The sequence below is a fragment of the Cynara cardunculus genome (assembly GCF_001531365.2).
Source record: "Cynara cardunculus var. scolymus isolate 2C chromosome LG 13, CcrdV1, whole genome shotgun sequence".
NCBI classification, from domain to species: Eukaryota; Viridiplantae; Streptophyta; class Magnoliopsida; order Asterales; family Asteraceae; genus Cynara; species Cynara cardunculus.
Genome location: NC_037540.1, coordinates 14,272,674 through 14,296,888, shown reverse-complemented (window position 1 = coordinate 14,296,888; position 24,215 = coordinate 14,272,674). Strand labels below are relative to the sequence as shown.

The window sequence follows — 24,215 nt, the reverse complement described above, 5'->3', positions numbered from 1 at the left end:
CAAGTATATCCCATCTGAAGCTAGACCAACATGTAACCAGTCAAGTATCTCCCTGACCATATCCCACCCGGAGCTAGAGTCGGGGGGTGTGACATCATATACCAGACCCTCCACCCCTAATAGTAGAGTTGTTTCCAAAAAGCCAAAGCAGAAAGAAATGCTTTCCGGAAGCATAATTTCATGGACAGATTTCATCACTCTAATGTGGAAGCACTAAAAACTGAAACAGATTGTGTTCAAAGGAACCAAGTTGAACTCATGCAACATTAAATTACAAACATACCATTTACAAGAAATTTCGGATGTTAAAACATCTGGGGAATGAGGAAAAGTTCACGAAGAATTCAATTAAAAATTCAAAATTTCAATAGCATGTGTTCTCGATGATCATGACAAAGAGGACAGCTTCTAATTTCGTCGTTTGTCATCATTCAAGTATATTTAGGCACAACATGCTTTACGGAAAAAGCCAATCCATCTGTCTGCAGGTATTTCCGTTTGAGCTACTTCTTCTATCTCTGAAACAAAACAAAGAAACATCTCATCACTTTTGGAAATATATATATATATATATATATATATGATGAAAGACGAGCAGACGTACATTTACAGGATATACAATCAACAAAGCTGATAAAAGCCCACATGATGTCCATCTGTATAAAACAAACATCTATCTATCTGTATCATTGAAAGGGAGATCCAGGTAACTACTGATTAGGATTTGTAGGCAGATCATCCTTCAACCCCTTGGACAGCAAATCATAGTTGATTGATGCAAGTTGTGATAGATTCTGAAGCAAAGATAAAAGAACATACCATGTTAACAAATAGCGTATGAAGATATAGTCAAAACTAGTATATTGTTCTTTTTATGCAACACTGTGATACTTGGTAACTAGTAATATAAAATAGAGCCCGGTTCAAATGGGAACAACAAATATTTTGAGAACCAGGGAACTACATTTTTTGTGCATATTCATTGAATACACTCGATAGAATATAAAATACAAGTGAATGTATCCACCATCAATAAATGTATATTATATATTCATTGACAATACATATCTTTTGATGAAAATTTGTATAGCGTATATTTACTGATGAATACACACTATAAAATTTCTTGCCTGGTTCTCAAAATATTTGCGGTTCTCACATGAAACCCCTGGTAGAAAATCTGTTACCACTATGAACATTTTTAATTTGGTGGTAACAGATTTTCCCCCCTATTTCGAGATACTCTTCAGCTTGACTGCTCAAGTTCAACAGTTTTGTTTTTGGCCATCATAAAGTGAACGCATAGCGAACTTGAATGCTATTCTCAGATAGTACATTGATTTCGAGTAAAACCGGTTTCAATGTATGAACTATGAAAGCATTGACAGTTGATAATAAACAAAATGAACATTTATTGCATGGTACTGAGAATAATTTGTAAAGTCAGGAACGCAATACCTTGAAGGAGAAATTACTAAAAGAGTAGTTGACACAAGATCCTGATTCAAGTTCAGCAAGACCCCCAAAGTCATCAGCCTGTTAAAGGCAGTCAAAGCATACAAATTTCAAAGAAGCAATTAGTCATTATATCATATGTGTATGTATTAAGTTAAGGAGCTACTGACCACTTCATCATTGCGATTGCTTAGGCAACTACTGCTACCACTCATGCTTCCATTGTCACTAGAATCCTCTGTTTCACTTGCTGCATATACCTGCTCTGAGTTATTCCATGTGTAGCGACTTGTGAAATAACTGGTGTCCAAAGCACTCTCTGATGAAGGGACAAATGCAGCCTGACACAAATAACATTGGCATCATCAGTTCAGAGGACACAACACAAGTATGTCGTGTGTGTGTGTGTGTGTATATAATAAATGGAATTCTCATGCACCTTCTGCCTGGCAAGTGTATCCCAGTTAATATCCCTAAAATACGGGTGTTGCTTCACCTAAAACCAAACCAAGCCAAACGTATCCAAAGTAGTAAGCTTCATGTTCATTGAAGTGCACATCACTAATGTCAAACAGGCTAAAGAACCAACTAAACCTCGGTTGCTCCTCTAGCGCCAAGTCTCTGGTTAGGATCTTCTGTCAATAATCTGTTCAATGATTACACACAGTTAATTCAAACAGCCGTAAGACTTTAATAATATTTAACATTTCATGTAAGTATGCATGCAGTGACAATGCTAGCCACGGAAGACATTTATGTCAGTAGGCCGCAAATTATAAAACAAGGCATGTGATACTTCCAACACATACAAGTGAATCTCACGTTTTTCATGTAACATTGTAACAGCAATATTTGAAGATTGAAACGACCATAATTTCAAATGCAAACACAAAAACCAAGCTTAATATGAAAATGGTAGTTTATATATACAGGACTTTTTCACCAGATATAATGTCTTCATAGGAGCACATATATTAGGATCAATGAAGTGATAACAGAACACCACAAAATTATGTAAAATAAAAGTAACTAACAAATGATTGAGTGACTCTAAATGTGGAAATCAATCATCAAAATCAACAGTTACAGTTGGGACAAATTAGAAAGCACATATGCAAATAGTTCCAGCAGAAAGGAAAAAAAAAGTTGAAGTCTGTCTTACTGATCAATGAGATCCTGGGCATCAAGACTCATTTCCTCAGGCACCGCAGGCCAGGGTATGTTACGGTTGAGAATGTTATCAAATATCATCTGAAAAATACAAAAGGAGCAAAAAGCAAAGCTCGGATCACAACCACAGGAGGTCAATTCACACAAAACATCATGAATGGTCAATATAATGAAAACAAAGAGCACTCACATGGACATAAGAGTCTTGGCCACCGATGCAACAAGTATTTTTTAAGCAGAAAATACAAAAAAGTGCACACCTAGTGTTGAAGTGTGTGAACATGCTCATTTCTATCTAATCCTTTTCGGTAAAATCATTATCAAGTACAATCAACATTTTAACTAACAACCGACATCTAAAGGAAGCAAGGTAGGATGGAGAAACAAGATCCAATTCCGAGGAAGATCAGTGAATATAAGTGTCAAGACTTCCAGAGAACGTAACTCGTTAAGTTTTAGCAAACTAACAAGGACAAATAGCGTGCCAAAGATTTGATTATGAGGCATTCCAATGTCATTCATATCTACAGAAGAGTGGTAGCAACTTTTAAGTAGTCCCATGATGTAACACTAAAATATAATGTTTTCGACAATACACGATGGCATTCCAATTGCATGGTGTAGTACATCAACAAAGATGATAAATACTTCATCAAAAACAGTTTGCACCATTCTTTTCTAAAGCTGTATTGTGGCATGGTGCCTCTGGACATGTTCACTGGAAAGGAGCAGGTTCCAATTTTCATTTACACATTAATTTAATTGTTCCGTTTGCTGTTTTTTCTTCTGTCTGTTAGAATTTAATCCCACTGCACAATCATGACATTAGGGCCAATGCTGTATGGTGCATGTGAACAGGCAATAGCAGGACAAACTCCTGCAAAGTATCAACCCAATTTGGAGATGGCCTCCGTCAAATTGCTTCCACAAGTCATTTTTTTGTGTTTATTATTTCACATTAGTACATTACACCTATTTTAAGTTGTTCAGTATAATGGCATGATTTTGTTTTATCCAATTGCTGAACCTAATGCAAAAATGGATGCTGAAAATGACAGAAATAAAAAATGCAAGAACGTTGGGTGTACCACATATATACATATATATATATAAAGAGAGAGAGAGAGGGAGGTTCAAACGAGAACAGTAACTAAATCATTGAACATGAAAACGGCCAAATCAGGTGCAAAATCACATATGATTTAACACTAACGGTCAATGCAAGGGTGTGTGGCCGACGTGATATGCATATATATATATATACACACACACTCCAATTCCAGCATGGATGGCTTCTGAAGCATCTAGAGTGAAAAAAAATTATTGCATGCGAACAGTTGAGTTCCTATAAATGATAAACAAGCATCCCCAAAACATGGTGTGAGGGATTTCACAAGATGAAACCATTTTTCAGTCAACGTTCAGGTAATACTATATATCGTTAATAAGCACAGAGGTGGACAGAAATAGAAGGAACCAGAACACAAAACAAGGCAATAACCTGAGGGTGCTCTGCATTGAAAGGAGGAATGCCAACAATCAGCTCAAATAGTATGACACCAACAGACCACCAATCCGCTGATGTACCTAAAAGACATTGGATAACAGTGAACACATCACAAGAGTAAGTATCTGCAAGCAGGAATCAAGCTCTTTGACTATTACTATAGTAGCACTATAAATGAAAGAACAATAGTAGACCTTGTCAAGCACCACATTATTTGACAAATACGTTCCATTGTGGATTTTTATAGCAAAAAAAAGGTCAACATTAATTAGAATGATAATACAGGATGATGAGAATATGACATGACACAGTGCCAACAACGCTAAAAAACTGAAAGTCAAAGATTAAACATCCTTTCGGTAATAGTCAAGTTTAAAGTAAAGCTATTTGGTGCAAGTCTTTACAAGATCCAAACCAGAACCAAAAATGACCCAGTATATCCCACTCACAAGTCTATATACAAGGTATCTTATCAAGTCTTTAGGAAATATCATAAGCAATTAGTATTATATCAAGTTGTCAACAAACCATGTCCGGTTCCCAGAAGAATTTCGGGTGCCAAATAGTCAGGTGTACCAACAGCAGACCGATTTTTACGTCTTTCATGCTGACTCCCAGTTAGAGATGACTGAGATTCATTATCTCCCAAAAGAGACGTGCCACTCACTGCTGGACCAGACAAATCGTCTGTACTGTTAATCAGACCAACCTTTGAAAGCCCAAAATCTGTTAACTGCTCAAACATGACAGAATTATGTATGGTTAGTGATAAAAATATGACAGTATACCAAAGTGAATTCATGCACAATGTGAAATATGTGACAATAAAAATAGATAACAGAAGCCGGCAGGAGCACTCCTTTTTGTAATTTTGAATCATTATTTCTCAAGTGATTCATCAAAAATATCCTATAAATCTTTAAGAATGATGGTAAAAAGAATATTTGCATGGATTAGGAAGGGACAAACAATTGAAAAGTAGATTACAAAGGCCAAGCAAAACTATAAAATATAATGCAATACACTGTACTTTCACTAGCAGGTACCTACTGCTGCACTTCACATTGTACACCAACATGAAGTCAACACATAAAAAAGATGCAATAATCACCCTTATATCATGAACAGACAACTCAGGTAGTATGAGGTCCAATGATGGCATTAGACATCTCTCATGCTTGATGCTTCCTTTCAATGACGAAGTCTACATGTTCTCATATTAATTCATCAAAATGTTGGCTAGCTGATTCATCCCAGATTTTGAATGTGCGAGATGGTTGGAGGCTCTACTATGGTAGCCATGGTTTTCAAAGGCGAAATCGAGCCTCGAGGCGTTTTCCCATGACGAGGCAAGGCGTAAGCCCCAAGGCGGAGATATATAAATATATATCATACTACACAAATATATATACCTTGCACAAAAAATACAGATACCAATCTTTATTTCACTGCCACATTATAACATAAAACATACACAACATATATATATATATATATATATATATGTTCATAGACTGCAGTACTAGACACAACGTATACATATCATACTAAATTAATAAAAGAAATAATCTATTAATAATATATATATTAAAAATTAGTATGCTCACAGCTCATGAGTCATGAGTCATAAAGAAAAAAATTAATATATCAACAAAGTAAAAATTAATATATCAAGAAAGTGGAGGTGGGAAGTGGGATTGTGACAAGTGGAAACTTGAAGGGACCATTTTTAGAGATAATATAAAGACTCGGCAAATAAAGATAAAGATGTGTGAAAACAAAATAATATTAACAGCTGTTAAAGTGGAGGCATACGCCTCACAGCTTCATGCACCGCCTTGTATACTCAAGGCATACGATTCAAAGATAGTGACAAGCGGCGCCTCAATAGCAGTTTTAAGGCGCCTTGAAGCGCACGCCACAAACGATTTTGAAAACCATGATGGTAGCCACTGGATGACTTCATAGAAGATGACAATCAACTTCCAAATGCCTAACTCACACAAGAGTTGTCTGGTCCAAGTCATTTCATGAGTGCCATTGGCCACAACCTTCATTTTTTATGTTTTAGCTTAAAAACAAATATTAGCCAATTAGCCATAGCAATCATGATCACCTCAACATTTTCCTGAACAAAAGAATCTAAAAACTAATAGATGTATATATATATACACACAACAAACTATGACCATGTTACATCATTCATTTTTGGAGTGGTGAAATAAAAATTAGATCATCATTAGTTACTAAAAACAATATTTTAGTATAACATTACTTGTATCATTGACTTTTAAGTAAACTTTGTCATGAGAATTAGAAAACATGTTGCATTCTTATTAGTAAAAATAAGAAAATTCGTAGTTGCGTCTACTTTTACCTACTTTGTTTCGGTTGATGTAAATTTTTGATATGCTTAACCAAATCAAAAGTTACTTTAGAAATAAAATGATTGTAACTATTTAGGTAGTTTCTATAAATAAAAAATAAGGCAGAGGAAGAATGGAGAGAAGAAAAGAAATTTCAGAAAAAAGGAAGTACATGGCATACATCACAAAAGATAGAAGAGAACCCATGTCGTGACCATAGATGAATGGAGACGCGCTAATGCGATTGTAGTTTGAATTTTTTTTTTTTTTTTTGTTTAACTTGTAGCTCTAGTAAATAATTCTATAATGATATTAAATTTATAGATCTAATCTTTCAAGAAAATTAAAAATGAGCTCACAAAGACTCTAGAGTAACCATGCATTTCCATTAAAATGCATCATGGCAACGCCACACACCATGGGGTGCTCACCTTTTTCCCCTAGTGCACCATTGTAATTGCCAAGGCACCACATTAGAAAATATTATCAAGTGCCATGTCTTATGAACCTTAGAAGAATGAGTGCTATATCACTAAAGATGATATTTCTTGCTACAAAAAATATTATCATGTCAAGAAAGATGGATATACCTCCCTCCCTTGTATGTTTACTATTTATAACCAAAAACCAGCTAGATAAAATTATATACCTTAATATGACCATCATGTGCAATCAATAAATTATCTGGTTTTAAATCACGGTGAACCACGCGTAGAGAATGTAGATATTCCAAGGCAAGGACCTGCACAAATGTTAACCTCATATTTGATAATGACCAATGTATCAACATCCATATTTCCACCAAAATAAATAAATAAATAAAATACCACTTCTGCAATGTATATGCGAGCGACATCTTCATCCAAGCAGCCTAGGTTTCTCAATAATGAATATAGATCACCGCCATTCAAGTATTCCATGACAAGGTACAGATTTTCGCGACAAGTAAAAGAATAGAAGAAACGAACCTGGCACAAAGGATGCTCAAAGTAAGAGGAATATAGTTATTTCTAAGAACAGGCAATATGATGCAGGCTAAACATCATTACCACAAAAGGATTGCGGACTGATATCAAGATATCACGTTCTGCCAATATACTCTCAACAGCATTCTTGCGGATCATGTCAGCCTTCTTAAGGACCTGCAAATGAATCCAGAAAGAATATAATAAATGCAAAGAAGCAAGTAACTAATTAAGATTTTTAAGAAAGCAGAGATAAACTTATTCTCCCATGATTTTATTCTAGCCAAAGAGGGAACTATATACAAGTCTAAGAGATAATATTTCCTAAAAAGTAGCAACTATGATCCTCTGTCATCATCCCTCTACATGTAGGTTACACAGTAATTATTTGAAAAGGAAAACAGAGACTACCCTGTACTGTCTTGACACAAGATGACAATAAGATGTTGGAATACCTGGAAGATTTTGAAGCCACTAAAAGGTGTCACCCAAGAAAGATGGCAATCGACCCAAATATAAAACATATGATTAATTACTTTGCATTTGAAAAAGGTTAGTGTTAATATCACTTCAATTATGTACAGATCTTGGCAGACAACTCACTACAACTCATAACAGATCTTGGTAGGAGACTTCGTAATGCATGCAATGACCTTGGAAGGTAGACCTGTGTATGACCCACACAATCCTAAGTGGACTTACCAGGAAACACAACTGACCTAGGGCAAGCAAACTCCATCTTTATTCATTTCTAAAAGGACACACCACTGACCTAGGGTTAGTGCTTTTCACATATTCAAAGATGCAGTAAACTATGGATCACTACTTGTTCCACATGAAGCCAAACAACTGCACCTCATGTACAATGTTGTTTGTACATAAATGCACCAGCAAAAATAAAAACTACTAAGAACTAATAACAGCTGTAATGTAATTCTAACTCGTAACAGAAGATAATAGCACATCAAATTTTAAATTGTAATGGGAAGTGCTCTTATGCTATGGAACAGAATGTCTCAAAGCATATAACGCTTGTGATAGAACACAGGTGCAAGACATGACAAATTCATTAATAAAGCAAAGCAGTTCCCAGCTAAAAGTACAATAGACAAGTAGAGAAGTCAAGACGCATGGCAGAAAAATCATTGTTTGAAGTCACCTTTATAGCAAAAAGATCCCCTGTTGTTCTCTTTTTTGCCAAAAAAACACGGCCAAATGCTCCACGACTAATTGGTTTTATAATCTCGAAGTCATCTATTGAAGTCCGGTCCTTCCCTGAATGCATAGGGCTGGTTCTTAGGCTACGTACAACATCATCCTCCAACGGAGCATCTTCATCGATAACAGTACTTGTGATATCAACTTTTTCATCATCAACCATCTCACAAAGCTGCAAATACTTCTCCCTGATAACAAAGAACTCGTCATGTTATGCACAATTAACATATGTAAGCTTAATTTTCCAGTAAGCAAAGAACATAGATTTTCAATGAATTTGGGTGTATCATATTCTAGCTTCCAAAAACCATGTAAGGGTTTCAGAAAAGCTAGATGATTACTGTACATGTATGCTTACGTAAAGATAACTTCTCAACAAAGGTCTTTAATCAATGCAATGGCAAGGAACTCACCGAATAAGTTTCTCTATGCGTGCTCCAAATGTCTCAACGGTGAGAGCATTGAATTTCCTGCGGTCAATGACAACCCTCAGATCATCAAGACAAGTCAACAAATATGGCAAAGAGCGGTCATCGTCTAAGGGTGTATTTCCAGCACATCGAGCAATATCAGCAAGTTCATTCATCTACACAAATAAAAAATTTCAGCATGAAATGGTCAGGTGTTCATCAGCAAAAGAAAGAAAACGCATGTCCTTTACAGTTTTTGCAGACTCAAAGCACATATATGCAACGTAAAGTGCATAAAAGGAAAAAACATAGGAGAAACCCGTCGACACACACAATGTAACTATCTAAAGAACTGCATACAGCCTAGCTCCTTTTATAAAGTATATAATATTTATATATGGCAAATACTGATGCACATTCCTCACATTTGGTGAGGTTTGAACCCTTGACCTCCTGGGAATAGTCATACAGCCTGGCCTTTTCCAGGTGAGAGGATAATGATAATATTTATAACAAGAATTATAACATATGTACTAATTGTACTCAAATAATAGAAAAAATATCACTTGTGTAGAATAATGTTGTACCACATATCAAGGAAAAACACAAACAAAAATGAGGCTAACCCCTTAAACCTGAGAAGTAACAGTCTGAGGCATAATTTCAGCTCAATCACTCAGCTATCTAGGGGATCAACTAGCATCAGTGATAACAGAGGTTTTAATTACAAACTAGACTGAAAAGGCTAAGTATGTAACCAAGAAATACGGACTGAAGATTAATCAAAGCATCCCCTAAGACCTCCCATCTAATACCAAACTTCTATGAGGTCCACCAAATCACCAACTTTCAGCAATGTTCTACTTCAGAGTTAGCAGCTTGATTTAGATCCTTGCCACTTGTGTCTTGACAGTTAAATAATCAATGTGATGCCCATTTCATACCTCAAATGATCATTACTCTGCAGCCCAGCCACTCGTTTTATTCTACGTGCATGCATGTCATTTTCCTTGTATTCCCACTAGGGCATACCTCTGCGCATAACTCAAGCTATACTGAAAGTATATATAAATCTCTAACAACTTGAGCAAGAAAAAGCTACATGGAAAATCCCTAGAGAAAGAAATGCACATATCAAGAAGCCCAACACATCCATGAAGAAAGAAAATGTGCCTCGCATAATTTTTATGCAAAGGCATGTCCATCGTTGTCTATGGCGATTACAAGATGGTACTCGGTACCCCATCATCATAAAGGAACTTAATATTAAGCGTTGAAATCCTGAATTTAATGATAGAGATAAGACTTAAATTTGGATTATTTGTTTCCTGATTTAACTAGGATTAAAAGAACTCTTTCCTGATCTTTAAGCCGGAATTTTAGAAATTTGCTTCTAAGCTGTAGTATAAATATAGAGGCTCTAATGTATTATTTGACATTATAAAAATTACAGAGAAATCATTCTTTCTGCTTTCATAGTATCGTAGTCGAGGAACGCCTAACCTTGGCAACTGATGGTGCAATCCACGTTCTCGGAGATCACTGGCAAAACAATGGCTGAGGTCACGAATACCATGACATCAAACAAGCCAGAAAACTCCTTCCAATTCACAGTTAATAATTTTCATTGTAATGTTACTAAATGGGGTCCATTGATAATTGGTTATAGGCGAATTGGGTTATCTCACAGATAAAATAAATAAACCATCTTCCACTGATGCCTCTGCGAAAGTGGAATCAGAAAATTCGATGGTCACTGCATGGTTACTCAAATCAATGAAGCCCTCAATAGGAAAAACTTATACGTTGTTCCAACCACAAAAGAGATTTTGGGATGCTATTTGAGAAATACTTGGATTTGGAGAATATCTTTCCCAGATATTCAAAATAACTTGGCTATAGCAGATGAAATAAGAAGAAAAATATGCCGGAATATTACACAAAGATGAAGGCTCTGTGGCAGGAATTGGATCTGAGTTATAAAGAGAGTGTGAGTCCTCCGGCAACAGCATTCATTCGAGAAAAGACTGAAAATGAGAGTTTTTTGAATTCTTGGCTAGACTCAACCGTGAACTAGACGAGATGAGGGGAAGAATCATTGGACGGAGACCATTGCACTCAATCCACGAAATCTTCTTAGAGATAAGACGAGAAGAAAATAGGTTCCCAAACCTGTAACGATATTATTCATTATAGATATCAAACCTCTGCCTCCTCTAAGTCAATGGTTTACAATTAGAAACATTTAGGTGATAACACGCCACGTAATCTCTAACACTATAATGATTTAATATATGTTTGATATTTGATTATTACTTTTCTTTCAATTTGTATCTCATAATAGATAACTCTCCATACAAATTTAAATGCATCGTTGGGATCTTTGTATTTATATCTACATCTTGACACATGTCACAATGTGGTCCGTACCTGATACGAGATATTTCTCGACTTTGAAACCACACTTTCTTAGTATTGTTAGAAAGCTTATTATAGTCATTGCTCTACAATATGGTGACCAACTGACCATCAGTTTCTTATAACATCAGAAAATTGCACCACCATTCAATAGTTTTGGGTTTGGATCCCATACATAATTGCTGTTGGATTCTAAAACCAATTGCACCATTGTCATCGATCTTATTCCCCAAGTCAAGATATATAGTTCACTCAGCCTCGAACCCTATTGAACGTATTAAATTTTAAAATACGCCTATAAAGTATATAGTTTGTATATCTATACTCCTGGATCGTTCTATATATATTTCAGTTTCGAACTCCATCAGTAAAGCATATAATTCGAATTATTTAATTCACTAACTGACGTGAAGCCCATACAACTCCTAGCCCCAATATGGGGCTGTAACTGTCAATTACAACTCATGTCAAAAGAGGGCCAAATGGACCAGATTAGAATTAGCAAAGAAGAGAAGTTTGGTGTGGTCACTGTCACAAGAATAGTCATACTTACAAAGGACGCTTGCTGCGAGTGGCATGGAAAACGACATGATTTGAAGCCACGACAAAGAACAAAATCTAAGGATATCAAGCCTCTGTTGATGACCAAAAGGAGAGAAAGGTGACTGCAAGCAGCAATGAACCCCATTCTACGACCTCTCGTACAAAATAATCAGATTTTGAGTAGATACAAAACTGATTTTTATGGGTAACTGTAAATTATCTAGCTACCCCAACTTTAATCACTTCTAACTATCTAATTTTGATTTTTCAACATCAAAATAATTTAGAAAATTTTCATTTAAACAGCCTTATGATATAAGTAGGCCAACATAATACATAAAACTTGTGTCGCACTAAAAGTAATGTCTGATAATGCACCATTGTACATAGTCTAGCCATAAATGCATGTTTGTAAGTAATTAGAAAATTGATGAAAAATTGGAAAATACTTGGGACTACCTGTGGAATGTCATCATGTTCCGAGTAAGCACCCTTTCCTGCCAATAGCAAGTCTATCTGGCTGGTCCTTGGTGTCATCAATGGTGACCTAGGAGTCATGCTACCTGCAGATGACGTCGTCATGCCTTGGTCAGACTTGGGACCAAAGCGGGTTCTACATGACATGGATGGTAGACCTTTAAGATCTTCCATGGAAACAGAATTATCAGCTTCTGGAGAACAGTCAAGCATGTCCTCTGAACCTCTTCGAGACCAATCACTGAGTTTCGGAGACAGGAGATCACACTCTTCAGTAACACTTGAATTTGATATCTTAGCACCGTCTGGGCTTCGAACAACATGCTGAAAATCTTTTTGTGAATTGGACTCCATCAGCTTCTCAAGGGTTTCAGCAACTCTGACAAGCCGCTCATCTACACGTAAACCTGTTTGATCACATCGATCAGCAATTGCGCAAATTCTAGAATGATCTTCCACATGTAATGTAGGAACTTCCTCCTCACAGATCCGGCAAATTATGGAACTTTCATCCGCAATATTTGGTTGATCCCCCCAGCCCCATGAAGCTCGGTGCTGATGCTTATAAGGAGTGGTAGATTGTGCAAGTGAATCTTTAGCAGGAGATAGCTCAGGAGGCTTCAAGGTAGTCAAATCCACATCAGAGGCTACCTTTTGATTGGTCATCCTCTTGGAAGCATCCAATTTATCGTCATTCCGCTCTTTTACCACAACTTCTTTGGGGATTTTTCCTCCAGGAGATGGGAATTTCTTCCATGAGGCCATCCGATCTCTGCCTGTGGGGGAATCTAAGTTCTTGGTTGTTTCTAGAGGAGGTGGAGGCAGGACAGTTGCAGGTTGTTTAACCTGGTCTTTCTTCCAATCCAAGCCATGATGTAACCCATGTTGTTCCTGACTGAAGGATTTCCTTGTTGATGCCCCCTTTGAGGGTCTTGAAGCACTAGAAACTCCATCTCTTGGCATGCTTGGAGGAATATGTTTACCAGCAGAATGCAGTGATTGTCGAAGTTGAAGAACAAGTTCATCTTCAGCCAACCCACTTTCTTTGTGGAACTGTAGTAGCCTTGTACATCTGGTGAGTATGAAAAGCATACGAGTATGAAGCTGCTTCAAGATACCCATGGGAAGCTCCTGACGCCTATCATCCAATTCTTGAACAATCCCCTCACACTGCAACCAGAACTCTCCAGGAGATGTCATGGCACACCTCTGCGCCAATACCAGCAGGTCTTCCAAAGTTTCCTGCCATTGTGGTTGACTTTCTGTATTCTTCTCCAGAATGCCAAGCAGATCTCCAGCAAATATATGCAGATCAGAATCTACTTCTTCCTTTGCTTTGTCAAACTTAGCTCGTATCGTTGACAAAACCTCCTGCTCAGAATAATGTGGCAGTGACAATGGAAATGAGATGATAGTAGCAAGAAAGTATTCAATAGAAGATAATATACTAGAAAAAGATGTATGTGTACCTCTAGGTTATTTGAACGCCGAGGTTTCCAAAATGGAAAAGGTCGTACACCTTTCGAGTTCAACTCATGGGAGAAACTTTTTATGTCAGCGGGATATCTCTTTCTAGGAGCACTCGTAAGACGTAGTATAGCTTGAAAGCGGGGTGATTCAGATTCCTTAGGGTTTTCACAATCATATGATGTCTAGAAAGGTAGAAACTGATGTTTCAGTTACACGCCATAAAGAACTATAATTTGCTAAAGGAAGCAACATCTTGATGAAAGAAATAGAACTGTTTGGCTACGGTTGAAGAAAAAAAATTACCTTCATCTCTGGAGTACAAATATCTGAAGTCCTCAAGCCTCCAGAGTATCCCCTTGACTTCAGACGCCCTGTCATGGTTATGGTGAACTCCAAAATGTTTATATGTTAAGAAAATCTCAGAACATTTTGTTCATAAACTAGTAGAAAAGGGAAAACTTCTAAATGTTGATTTCAAAAATGAATGGTCATCTTCTAGTGACAATTCAAAAGCTAAATGTATCAATATTTGACATTTTCAACAAACTGTTATACATAATAAAAATAAAGAAAATTACCACAGTTTAAAGAAAATATCTCTCATAATATTTTACAATTAGATCATCAGAAAGATGAAGCAAATACGCTAAAAATTCCTGCTAGAATGCTGAACTAGAATTTCATCCATTTACAATCCACATGCCATCAGATGTACTATCTACTAGTAGTTTTGTCTTTATAAATAATACATTATTTAGGAACCCTAATCCTAAATACTAACATGATATGAGAGCCAAGTGTTTCAGCTAACAAGAGATTTGGCCAAGTTGTGCTTATTAGGGATATGATTGGTGCTCACAACGTTTCTACATGGCACCTTTAGTCCCAGGCATCCTCCCCTCCCTTCCATAAGGTTCTCTGGAATTGTCTTAGAAACTCTACTTGGTTGTAGATATTTTGCGGACATTTCTCCATGCATATATTCAGGGTCTTTCTAGATCTTTTAAACTCAACCATCCAGTTAGTTTACTCCCACCATTCATGTGGAATTGAGCATGTAAATAGGGGTGTCCATGCCATACGTAACCCATCAAGCATTGCATGGAATAGAGTTATACTTGAGCAATATTCTTGTGTTCTTCCATCTTTGTTCCCTTGTTTCCTTTTGAGTGTGACTGCTTGAGTTACTAAGCCAATCTAGGCCAAGCACACATCTCAATAGAGGTTACTTGGTGTTCTTGAAGATGATTAAAATGATAAGGCCACAAAGGTAATTAGGGAATCAGCAATTATGTAACATAAGGTTCTAATACTGAAGAGCAAGCCCATGTTTGACTGTCAAATAACCTTTTTGATGCGATAGTTGGTCAATTAAAGTTACCGAGTTGTCAAGTCAACTCATGGCAGCCATCACAATCCTCATAGAAGTCATCAAAGTCATTTGTTAACTCCACTAACATCAGTGAAACGTTTGCTGCAACCATCTATGCCAGTGAAACCTTTGTTGCAGACATTGGCCACCTTCCATCACCTGCCTCTGTCTAGATTCTATTTAAGTCAATCCTTGGTTTCTGTCGATTTTGAGTCGCAAACATCATTTGTTTTAGACCCTTGTCCGTGGTGTGCCCCAATGCAGTTCCCTAGATTCTCATAATATTCTCAACAGCTCATTGATAATGATCTATTCACAATATGTAGATCTCCTCGCAAGAGTTTGATCAGCCAAGGATTTGTTCACAATATTTTGACATGTTCAGATGGGTTAGGCCTATAGTCCAACTTCCCGAACCAGTAACCTTTCTCTACCCTTTCTACTCTAAGAATATCCTGTTCCATTGTTCTTTCAATACTGTACAAATTATGTTGCCCATACTTCTTTTATTCCAAAACTATGAATAACAATCACGAAATAAATGGACTCGTCCAATTCTTTCCCCTCCAGAATAAGTACTGTAGGGTACCTTCAGATGACCACCAGCGATCATGGGTGAGCAATTCTTCCAATGAGCAAAGGCGCACACATACATTGGGTCAAGATCAATGTTGGACTCACAAGTGAAACCCTACTAGAAGATACGTCGCACCCATATTGCCTTCTTGGAGATAAGAAGTTATTGGGAATGCTAATGTGCATGGAGATTTTTCCTGATAAACTGTGGATGCTTTATTGTAATCTAACTGTAGAAATCTTTATAGCTGTGAGCCTCATTTTGAATGAATCTAATCGTTCTGACTTTGTGATATGGTTTTAAAGAAATTCCTATTGTTCTTTTTGAAATAATGGCTCCTTCTTGTAAATGGTATTGTTTTTATGAAGAGTTGGAATCAAATTAAACCACCTTGTATTGATGGCTCATGACTTGCAACTTTGATGATAACAACATAGAGGACATGGAAAAATCTTATTATCTGAGAATTAAGGCCCCAATTTAGATATTTTTAAGATGGTGTAATTGATATTTTTATTGTATGAATGGTATAATGGATAAATTATTTTCAGGGATTAAGTCCATAATTTCTATCAATTCATAATGGTCATCAACGTCCATTCAAAAGATTTATCAAAACGGCCATTCACTAAATTATGTAGAGTCACTAAATCAAACAGTCACTTGTGTATTCTGCACCTAATCATTCAAAATCTGTCAATCAGCCTATAAGATATCTAAAACCAAAAATAAAAAAAAATGGCGGGAGGGAGAACATACACACACATAAGGCCCATTGGATAATAAAGAGCCATTTCATGCGTCTATTATGTAAATCCTACACATAAGGCATGATGGAAAAAAGACATCAAGAAATCCGTCAAGAATCGTACCAGCTTCTGATGAAGATTCTCCAGTCCGTAGTGGAGAACGACCTAAAACATGAGGGGTCTGATCTCTTAAAGGTACGCTTTTAACGGGCATGTCTGAAGCGCTCGCATTGTCATCCCAAGAACCCCGATCACCATTTTCAAAACAAGAAGGCATCTTATTCTTGTCAGCAGCAAGTCCCATCTTTTTGAAGCTACCGCCATCACCACCTGCGCTGCTTTTTGCTTTTGAAAGGTTACTGGCCCCAAGCGAAGACGTTTTGCTATTAGCATTATTGTTATTACTATCTCTATTAAACCCGAGGAAGCTCTCTTGGGGCAGCGGCCCCGATCTGGTCTTGATCCGATTCAAACCAAGTGAGGATGCCAAAATCGGGGAAACAGTCGGCGGAACTTCCGCCGCATATTTCCGTGTGGGCTTGGATGATGCTGATACTGCTCCCAAACTTGGTTTTGTGCTTACAGAAGTCAGTGCATTAACCCTCGATTCCGTGCCTATAGTAACTTCCTTCTTATTCTGACTAAGATGCTTTAGGTTTGAAGTTGAACTTGAACTTGAACCATCTTTGACTTGAGTTTGACGAAACGTAGAACTGGTGACGATCGGTGGGTGATGATTGTCTTTGGTTGCAGACTTTGCCTTCTTCTTTTCGGATCTTATGGGAGAATTGGAATTAGAGCCAATAGATCGAGGGCTGTTGGATCCCTCAGGGCTTGAAGTGTCGGACGATTTCTTTGAAGAGAAGAATCTACCTTTAAACACCATTATATCATACTATTGGGGGTTTTCAGCGATTGAAGATCAAGCAATCGATAGATAAGCTGCTGATGGCGTTGAGCTACTGCTGCCGGTAGTAGTGATGATGGCGGTTTCTCGGCTATGTGTTCATCATACAGTAACCATACCCATAAGAAGGAAAAACGTTTGGTATTTTTGGTATCGAGTTAGGGGGTGTCGTGGGATTCCTTATTTAAAACACTTCTAACATGTTTGAGATTCAAAACTTCTTATTAACTTGGCATCGTATAAATATTTTTTTTTATTTAAATATTAAAAACTGTTTATTATCGATATCATACTGAAATAAATTAATAAGCATTTTAACTAAGCAAATTCAAACACATCTTATAAGTCTTTTTTTTAATATTTATCAACTTATCTGGTATTAAATTGGAGTAATATAAAAAAATTTAGATTAGTTTATGATGGTACCAAAACGTAATAAACTAGTAATAAGTGTTTGTATTAGCTTGTACATGTAAAAATTCTTTATTATCGGTACCATACCGGAATAAGTTAATATTTTAGAGCAGACCAATTATAACAAACAAAATTAGAGGGACTAAACTTGTTAATGTACAATAATCTAGGGGTAAAAAAGGAAATTTCTCACCAACACATGAGGATAAGAGTCATTTAGGCGAGCTTTGCCCCTTCACCACACCATAGACGTACAGCAGTTATGGCTCAAGCTCTGGCAACACCCGTCGCCCCTTCACTCTCTCTTATCTGCACCACCTCCTCTTCCTTCAAATCATCTCCAACTTCTCTATCGTTCTCGACTTTTAATCCTCCAAAGGTAACAATGGATATGGATGAAATTGGGGTTTCTGTTAATTGGTTTGAAATTGAACTGAAATTGAATCGAAATTGCAGGTTGGTGGATTGAGCATAAGATGTGCTCGTGTAGGAGGAGTGGAGATACCAAACAACAAGAGAGTGCAGTATTCGCTACAGTATATTCATGGAATTGGTCGAACCAGGGCACTTGAGATCTTGAATGACCTCAAAATGGAGAACAAAATCACCAAAGATTTGTCGGAAGAAGAACTTATTACGCTTCGTGATGAAGTTTCTAAGTACATGATTGAAGGAGACCTTGTATGTTCGAATTCCTTTTTTCATAGCAATATGATTTACATTTATGATTGCTAATCTGCTATTACAACCTTCGAATTCAACTTCTGAATAGATATTTTAGGGTTTTAGGCCATGTTTTGCGACCATAAGTTATTAACTTATTAAAAAGACTGTGTAGGGGTGTTTGGGATGAACAACTTATTGACTTATTTCGATGTGGCACCGGTAATAAGCACTTTTGAGTTTTTGGATAAACTACTTATACTGGTGCCAAACCGGTAATAAGGAGTTTTAAAGAAGTTAAACCCTTCTCACTTATAAAATAAGTTGATAAGTGATTTTGTAGAAAAGCATAAGTTGTTTCAAATAAGCAATCCTAACTATAAGATAGAAAAAGCTACTTCAAGTAGCATTTCCAGTCATGTTCCTTGTAATTTTTTCACTTAAGTTTTCAACATATTCTTGTAAGTCATTTTCATGTTGTTATCTAGCATACCACTTATTTTTAACGAAACATTATTAGTTTATCAGCTAGTTTTAACTGGACACAATTAGTTTATCAACCAGTTTACGAAACATGATTTGTTTATCTGCTTGTTTTTACCAGACATTATTAGTTTATAAGCTAGCTTATCGCTCCAAGTTAGAGCTCAAAGTTGGATGCTTGGTCTTATTTGAAAGACGTTCTTAATGCTAGTTTTGTTCAAGATAGTTGTCGTGTTTCCTAGAATACTCTTTGTATCGTTAAACATGGTCCCCAAGTTTGAAGTTAAGGAAGCAAAAATAAAATGCATGGAAACGGATCATACTTCGGTAAGTTCCTATTTTGGAACAATTTTTCAAGATCCCAATCAAGGGTTTGGGCATAGTTAAGACATTGTATACATAAGGGTCAAGTTTCGCCGTTGCCAATTTCATCATTGGATGTTAAGAGTAGTTGTTTTTCAAGATCCAACTCTATAGGTAGTTTAGTAATTTATCAGTTTTGTATCACCTCAATTTTTGTTCCACATATTTTGATGGGACAAAGAAAATGCATTTTTGTCAAAAGATGTCTTGTCCTGGTGTAAATGTCGCACCACACGTGGGACAATTTTTTGTTTCTAATCATGTCCTGTTCAGTGTACCAAACGCAACCACAAGGTGGTTTGCTCGAGGACAAATCTCTATGTTGGGATTCACTTGCTTTTTTGATTTTACAGAGGCGATTCAACGCGCTTGCTATTAGGAGATTGAAAGAAATCCAGTGCTACAGAGGCATACGCCATATTCAGGGACTGCCGTGTAGAGGACAACGCACGAAGAACAATTGCAGGACTTTGAAGGGCAAGAAGATTGCAATTGCCGGCAAAAAGAAGGCCCCACGTTAGACTTGACTCTCGGTTTGTTCATTTCTTTCTCTCTTTACGTGAAAGACTCTTGTTTAATGTAGATTATCCTTGTTTTATGTTGAAATTACACTTCTTTTCGAGTTCAATGATTCAATTCGGAATTTTCACCTACAAGTTCAGGAAAACAATCCTAAACATTTGGGTTTGTTATGTAGCAAGACACATGGTTCATGTACCAAGTGGACTAGTTGGGTCAAAATGATGCTAGAGACCACGAAAATGAGAAAAAGAAAAAAAACATTACGAGATGCATGAGTTTGTCTCTATTCTTTGTCATGGTTCGGCTTTTTCGGGACGGGTTTTACGGGCCTTGCAGAAAGTGGTTTGTCGTGGGCTTCGGGCTCACATAGAGGTATGGGTATGGAGTAGGCCTCCTAAAGCTAATCTCATAGGGTATGGAGGTAGAGTCGTTGGTCAACTTCATTGCTTGTGGTCCTCATTTTCTAGCCTCGAGCAACCGATGATTTAGGGTGGATTTTCATCTCTGTCGGAAGGCATATTCATTAATTATTACGTTTTCAAATTGGGTTGTGATGGGTTCATTGCCGATATCGTTCTATCACTTCAAAGTCCCAAAATAAATGTCCAGTCCATTATGAAAAAAACACACATTTTTATAACTGTGTAATTATTATACATTTTAATTAATGAAATGACAATTTTACTCGTAATAATAGAAGTAGTTAACTTTTGTATCTCATAATTAAGAGTAGAATTGAAAAGTAGACATTACTTTTGGAAGTGGACACATGGCAAATTAATGTCAATTGCTTTCCTAGAACGGAATAAGATGATTGTCTCAACCATACTAGAAAAAAACAACATCACCGTCTATTTCACCATCATGGGACGATAGCTCAAATTCAACAGGTGTTTTGAGTGTCGGCAACGATGAACGATCGACACTCCTTCAATGATCAAACGTCGCTCAAATAATTGGTTTGGACACTATGAAAGGCAAATTATGACTGCAAATTTACCGTGTTTACATGAAAAACAGTCTTTCTTTATGCCCCATAAGGTTGTGGAAAGATTTATTTACATCTTAACTTTTTTAGACCTACACAAATTTTACTTCTGCATGAGATTTACTTGGCTTTTTATTTAGCCCAATTTTTTTATTAATTTCAATTGAATATTATTTTTTTCTATTTTTTATTAATTTAAATTGAATATTCATTTTTTTCTCATTCAAGAATAAGGAGTTCGACCCCTTTTTAATTTTTATTTTTTTTTCTTATATTTATTTTTGATTTTGGGGACTTATATTGGATGTGATGGTGTCTCACAACCAAGAATAATTCTGGGGGTTCTTTCAGTTTTTTGGATATGTACATGAAAATAGCCTCTCAACCTGATGGGTTAGAGGAATGGTTTTTGTATAATTATCCTTCCCAAACCTATACAGATTTAATTTTTGCATGAGATTTACTAGGTTTGTTTGTTATTATTATTTAGCCATGTATATTGAAACAGTCACTTTACCCTGTGGGATTTATCTATAACTATGTTGGATTCGGTGAAAAGGAAAGTTATGGTGAAAAATGTAAGAAGAGATCTCCACCATCGGATCAATCCTAACTGAATGTCAACACTAATAAGGTCAGTGCACAGGATCAATTTCCAGTTCTCGTGCTTGTGGGACGAAAGCTCAAAGTGAGATGGTTCCGACTGCTCATATTGGGACCGTGATGCAGTACCTGATACAACCGTGTTCGGAGACCCTTCACTACGCGGCGATGGCGCATGATGAAAGGAGGATGGTTAGTAAACAAGCGATGAGCTTGTTACAGTTGGCGGCAGCGGTGACACCAGTGACGTAGTAGCGACTAACGAGGATGGGCGACAACTACGAGCATGAAGATGAAGAGTGTGGAGATGGAGAGGAGGTTTGAGAGGATGTCAAGTTTGGTGAAGAAAGCGGCCACAACCGTCGTCGTGAGCATGACGACGGTTGCATTGACGGGAATACCAGTCTTGGCACCCACGATTACAAACCATGAAGCCATCATATTTGTTCGAGCGATGTGAGTTAAGTACCTGCAACGAGATTGAGATATTCAGATAATCAGATTTAATGCAAATACATACTTTCACTTTTGAGATAAACCAGACCAAACGAATACATAATATCCTACGGGTGATCATTGTAGCTTGGTCGTGCACAAGCCGAGCCTAAATTATTATTTTTATTCAACGGGTCTAATCTAACAAATCCAAGCATGTTTTTACATACTTGATAATTTTTCGTACGCGTTATATAAACAGCGTGGGTTTTTCCTGCTAATGAGCCTAAAACCCTTTTACATATAAAAAAAGCAAAAGTAATATAAAATAAGTCATGAAATTATTCAAAATATAAATTGTTTTCCAACTTGAAAAATGGTAAAAATAGTTTTACATAGGGGAGAGCATAGGCGGGTACCCGCCCTATTTGACAGGAATCGGAACCGGCGGTTCTTGAAATATTGTAACCGGAACTGGTTAGAACGGTTCTTGAATTTTTGGAACCAGAACCGTCGGGAACCGGTTTAGGGTACCCGCTTCCTAAAATATTAAAATTTGGTATTTAGAAATAAAAAATTAAAAAAATGCCAAAATACTAAATAAATAAACAAGAATAGAAATTATACAGAATAATAGTTAAAAATATTGTTTAGCGATTACAAACCATAATAGACTAATAGTAAATGTTGAAAATTTAACGATTATATACTATAATTGTAAATGTTCAAAGTTTAACGATTACATACTACAAATCAAATTAAACACACAATTTGAAAAAATACGAATCATTTTATCTCAAATTCTGAATCTCGTTTCAACTTCTTGCATACTCATTGCATCCTCAACCTCATATGGTACTTGTGAATAATTGAGTGTTAAAAAAACTACATATACTCGTAAAAAATTGCACGTATTTTTAACTAAAAGCTGTATATATTTTTAACAAAAAACTACACAATTTTATATAAAAAATTGCACAAACTTTGTATAAAAAAGTACATAAATTATATAAAAAACTGCACATATTTTTAACATAAAACTACACAAATTACATAAAAAAACTGCATAAATTATATAAAAAACTGCACAATCGGTCCCGACGGGTAACGGTTCCAAAAAATTGAGAACCATAACCATTTTCAACCGGTTCCATATTTTAGGAACCGGAACTGAAACCACTCATATCAGTTCCGGTTCCGGTTCCGCAAGTGGGTACCCGGTTCCGCTGCTCACACCTAGTTTTACACAATATGAGGTATGGACATTTCCTCTCCTATAATTTATCAACCCCGGATTCTGGACTATCCAACAATTAAATATTTCAACATCTAATATCTCAATATATTGATACACAACATATCATATAGAGGATACATATTTGCGGAGGTGATTGTTAAATCAATAGGGGAGTCTGTCTAAAAGCCAAGCAATCGAACTTCTAAAAAGTTTTAAATAGAAAAAAGTAGTAACATAAAATTTAATTAAATACGAAAATGGAAACGGGGCAGGCGGATTGCCTATATTCTTTTCATTGCTCGACCTCTTCAATCATTTTTAACGGTGCAGTCCAGATGCGCCCATTTATCAAGAGTAGTTGTTCAAACCTGTTTTTATATATTAAAATCCATATTAATTGTTGTTTCTTATTGACTCAGCTTATTCTTTGAACTTTGGTCTTTCTACCTCGTGTGGTTTACTCTATAGATGATAAGAGTTAGGTTCTAATGTAACCTTCTTGCAAGGGGATCGATAACGATGGTATGTCATTTCATGTGCTGCTCCAAACTTAATGAATTTCATCTGGTGCATGTCATTTTCATTTGTATTTTTGTTATTTACCCGTGATACAAGTTCTGCAAGTTAATTATGGCCTCACCTTATCATATTTTTTGTTTATTGATAGGTGCATGGCCCTGGTGCAGATATCGACACGTTGTGTGTTGGACCTAGACGCGCATCAGGAGATGTAAGATCTGCTCTATTTTTGTTGTTGCTAATCTTGTAATTTTACTGCACTTGATGAACACAACTCACTAATGGTTGTATGATTGTTCCACGGGAGTGTAAAATGTGATTCAAAAATAAAAAATAACTTGATTTTAATTATCTTTGAAATGTGGAAATTGTTTAGCTTCAAAA

At 36.4% G+C, this 24,215-nt stretch overlaps 2 protein-coding genes across 4 annotated transcripts; one reads left to right on the top strand and one right to left on the bottom strand.

Moving 5' to 3' along the window:
• Positions 1-233: 233 nt before the first annotated feature.
• LOC112524120 (probable serine/threonine protein kinase IREH1) lies at positions 234-17,740 on the bottom strand. Of its 3 annotated transcripts, none has more exons than XM_025133776.1 (19): positions 16,821-17,740; positions 14,303-14,370; positions 13,999-14,181; positions 12,688-13,900; positions 12,512-12,615; positions 9,095-9,267; positions 8,623-8,869; positions 7,548-7,640; positions 7,326-7,466; positions 7,148-7,240; positions 4,661-4,865; positions 4,127-4,212; positions 2,618-2,706; positions 2,050-2,101; positions 1,895-1,951; positions 1,626-1,796; positions 1,459-1,536; positions 605-794; positions 234-518 (listed from the first exon to the last, which is right to left on the bottom strand). In XM_025133776.1, exons 1-18 carry the CDS (start codon positions 17,581-17,583, stop codon positions 711-713), a joined length of 3,900 nt encoding a protein of 1,299 aa, XP_024989544.1. In that variant the 5' UTR covers positions 17,584-17,740; the 3' UTR covers positions 234-518; positions 605-710. The 3 variants fall into 3 exon arrangements, with proteins under 3 accessions (XP_024989544.1, XP_024989545.1, XP_024989543.1); XM_025133777.1 differs by having other exon boundaries at positions 12,512-12,936; positions 13,015-13,900; XM_025133775.1 differs by having other exon boundaries at positions 12,512-13,900.
• A 520-nt stretch (positions 17,741-18,260) lies between these two features.
• Positions 18,261-20,183, top strand: LOC112525114 (30S ribosomal protein S13, chloroplastic). The gene is made up of 3 exons (XM_025135075.1): positions 18,261-18,397; positions 18,475-18,699; positions 19,881-20,183. Exons 1-3 carry the CDS (start codon positions 18,281-18,283, stop codon positions 20,046-20,048), a joined length of 510 nt encoding a protein of 169 aa, XP_024990843.1. The 5' UTR covers positions 18,261-18,280; the 3' UTR covers positions 20,049-20,183.
• The last annotated feature ends 4,032 nt before the right edge of the window (positions 20,184-24,215 follow it).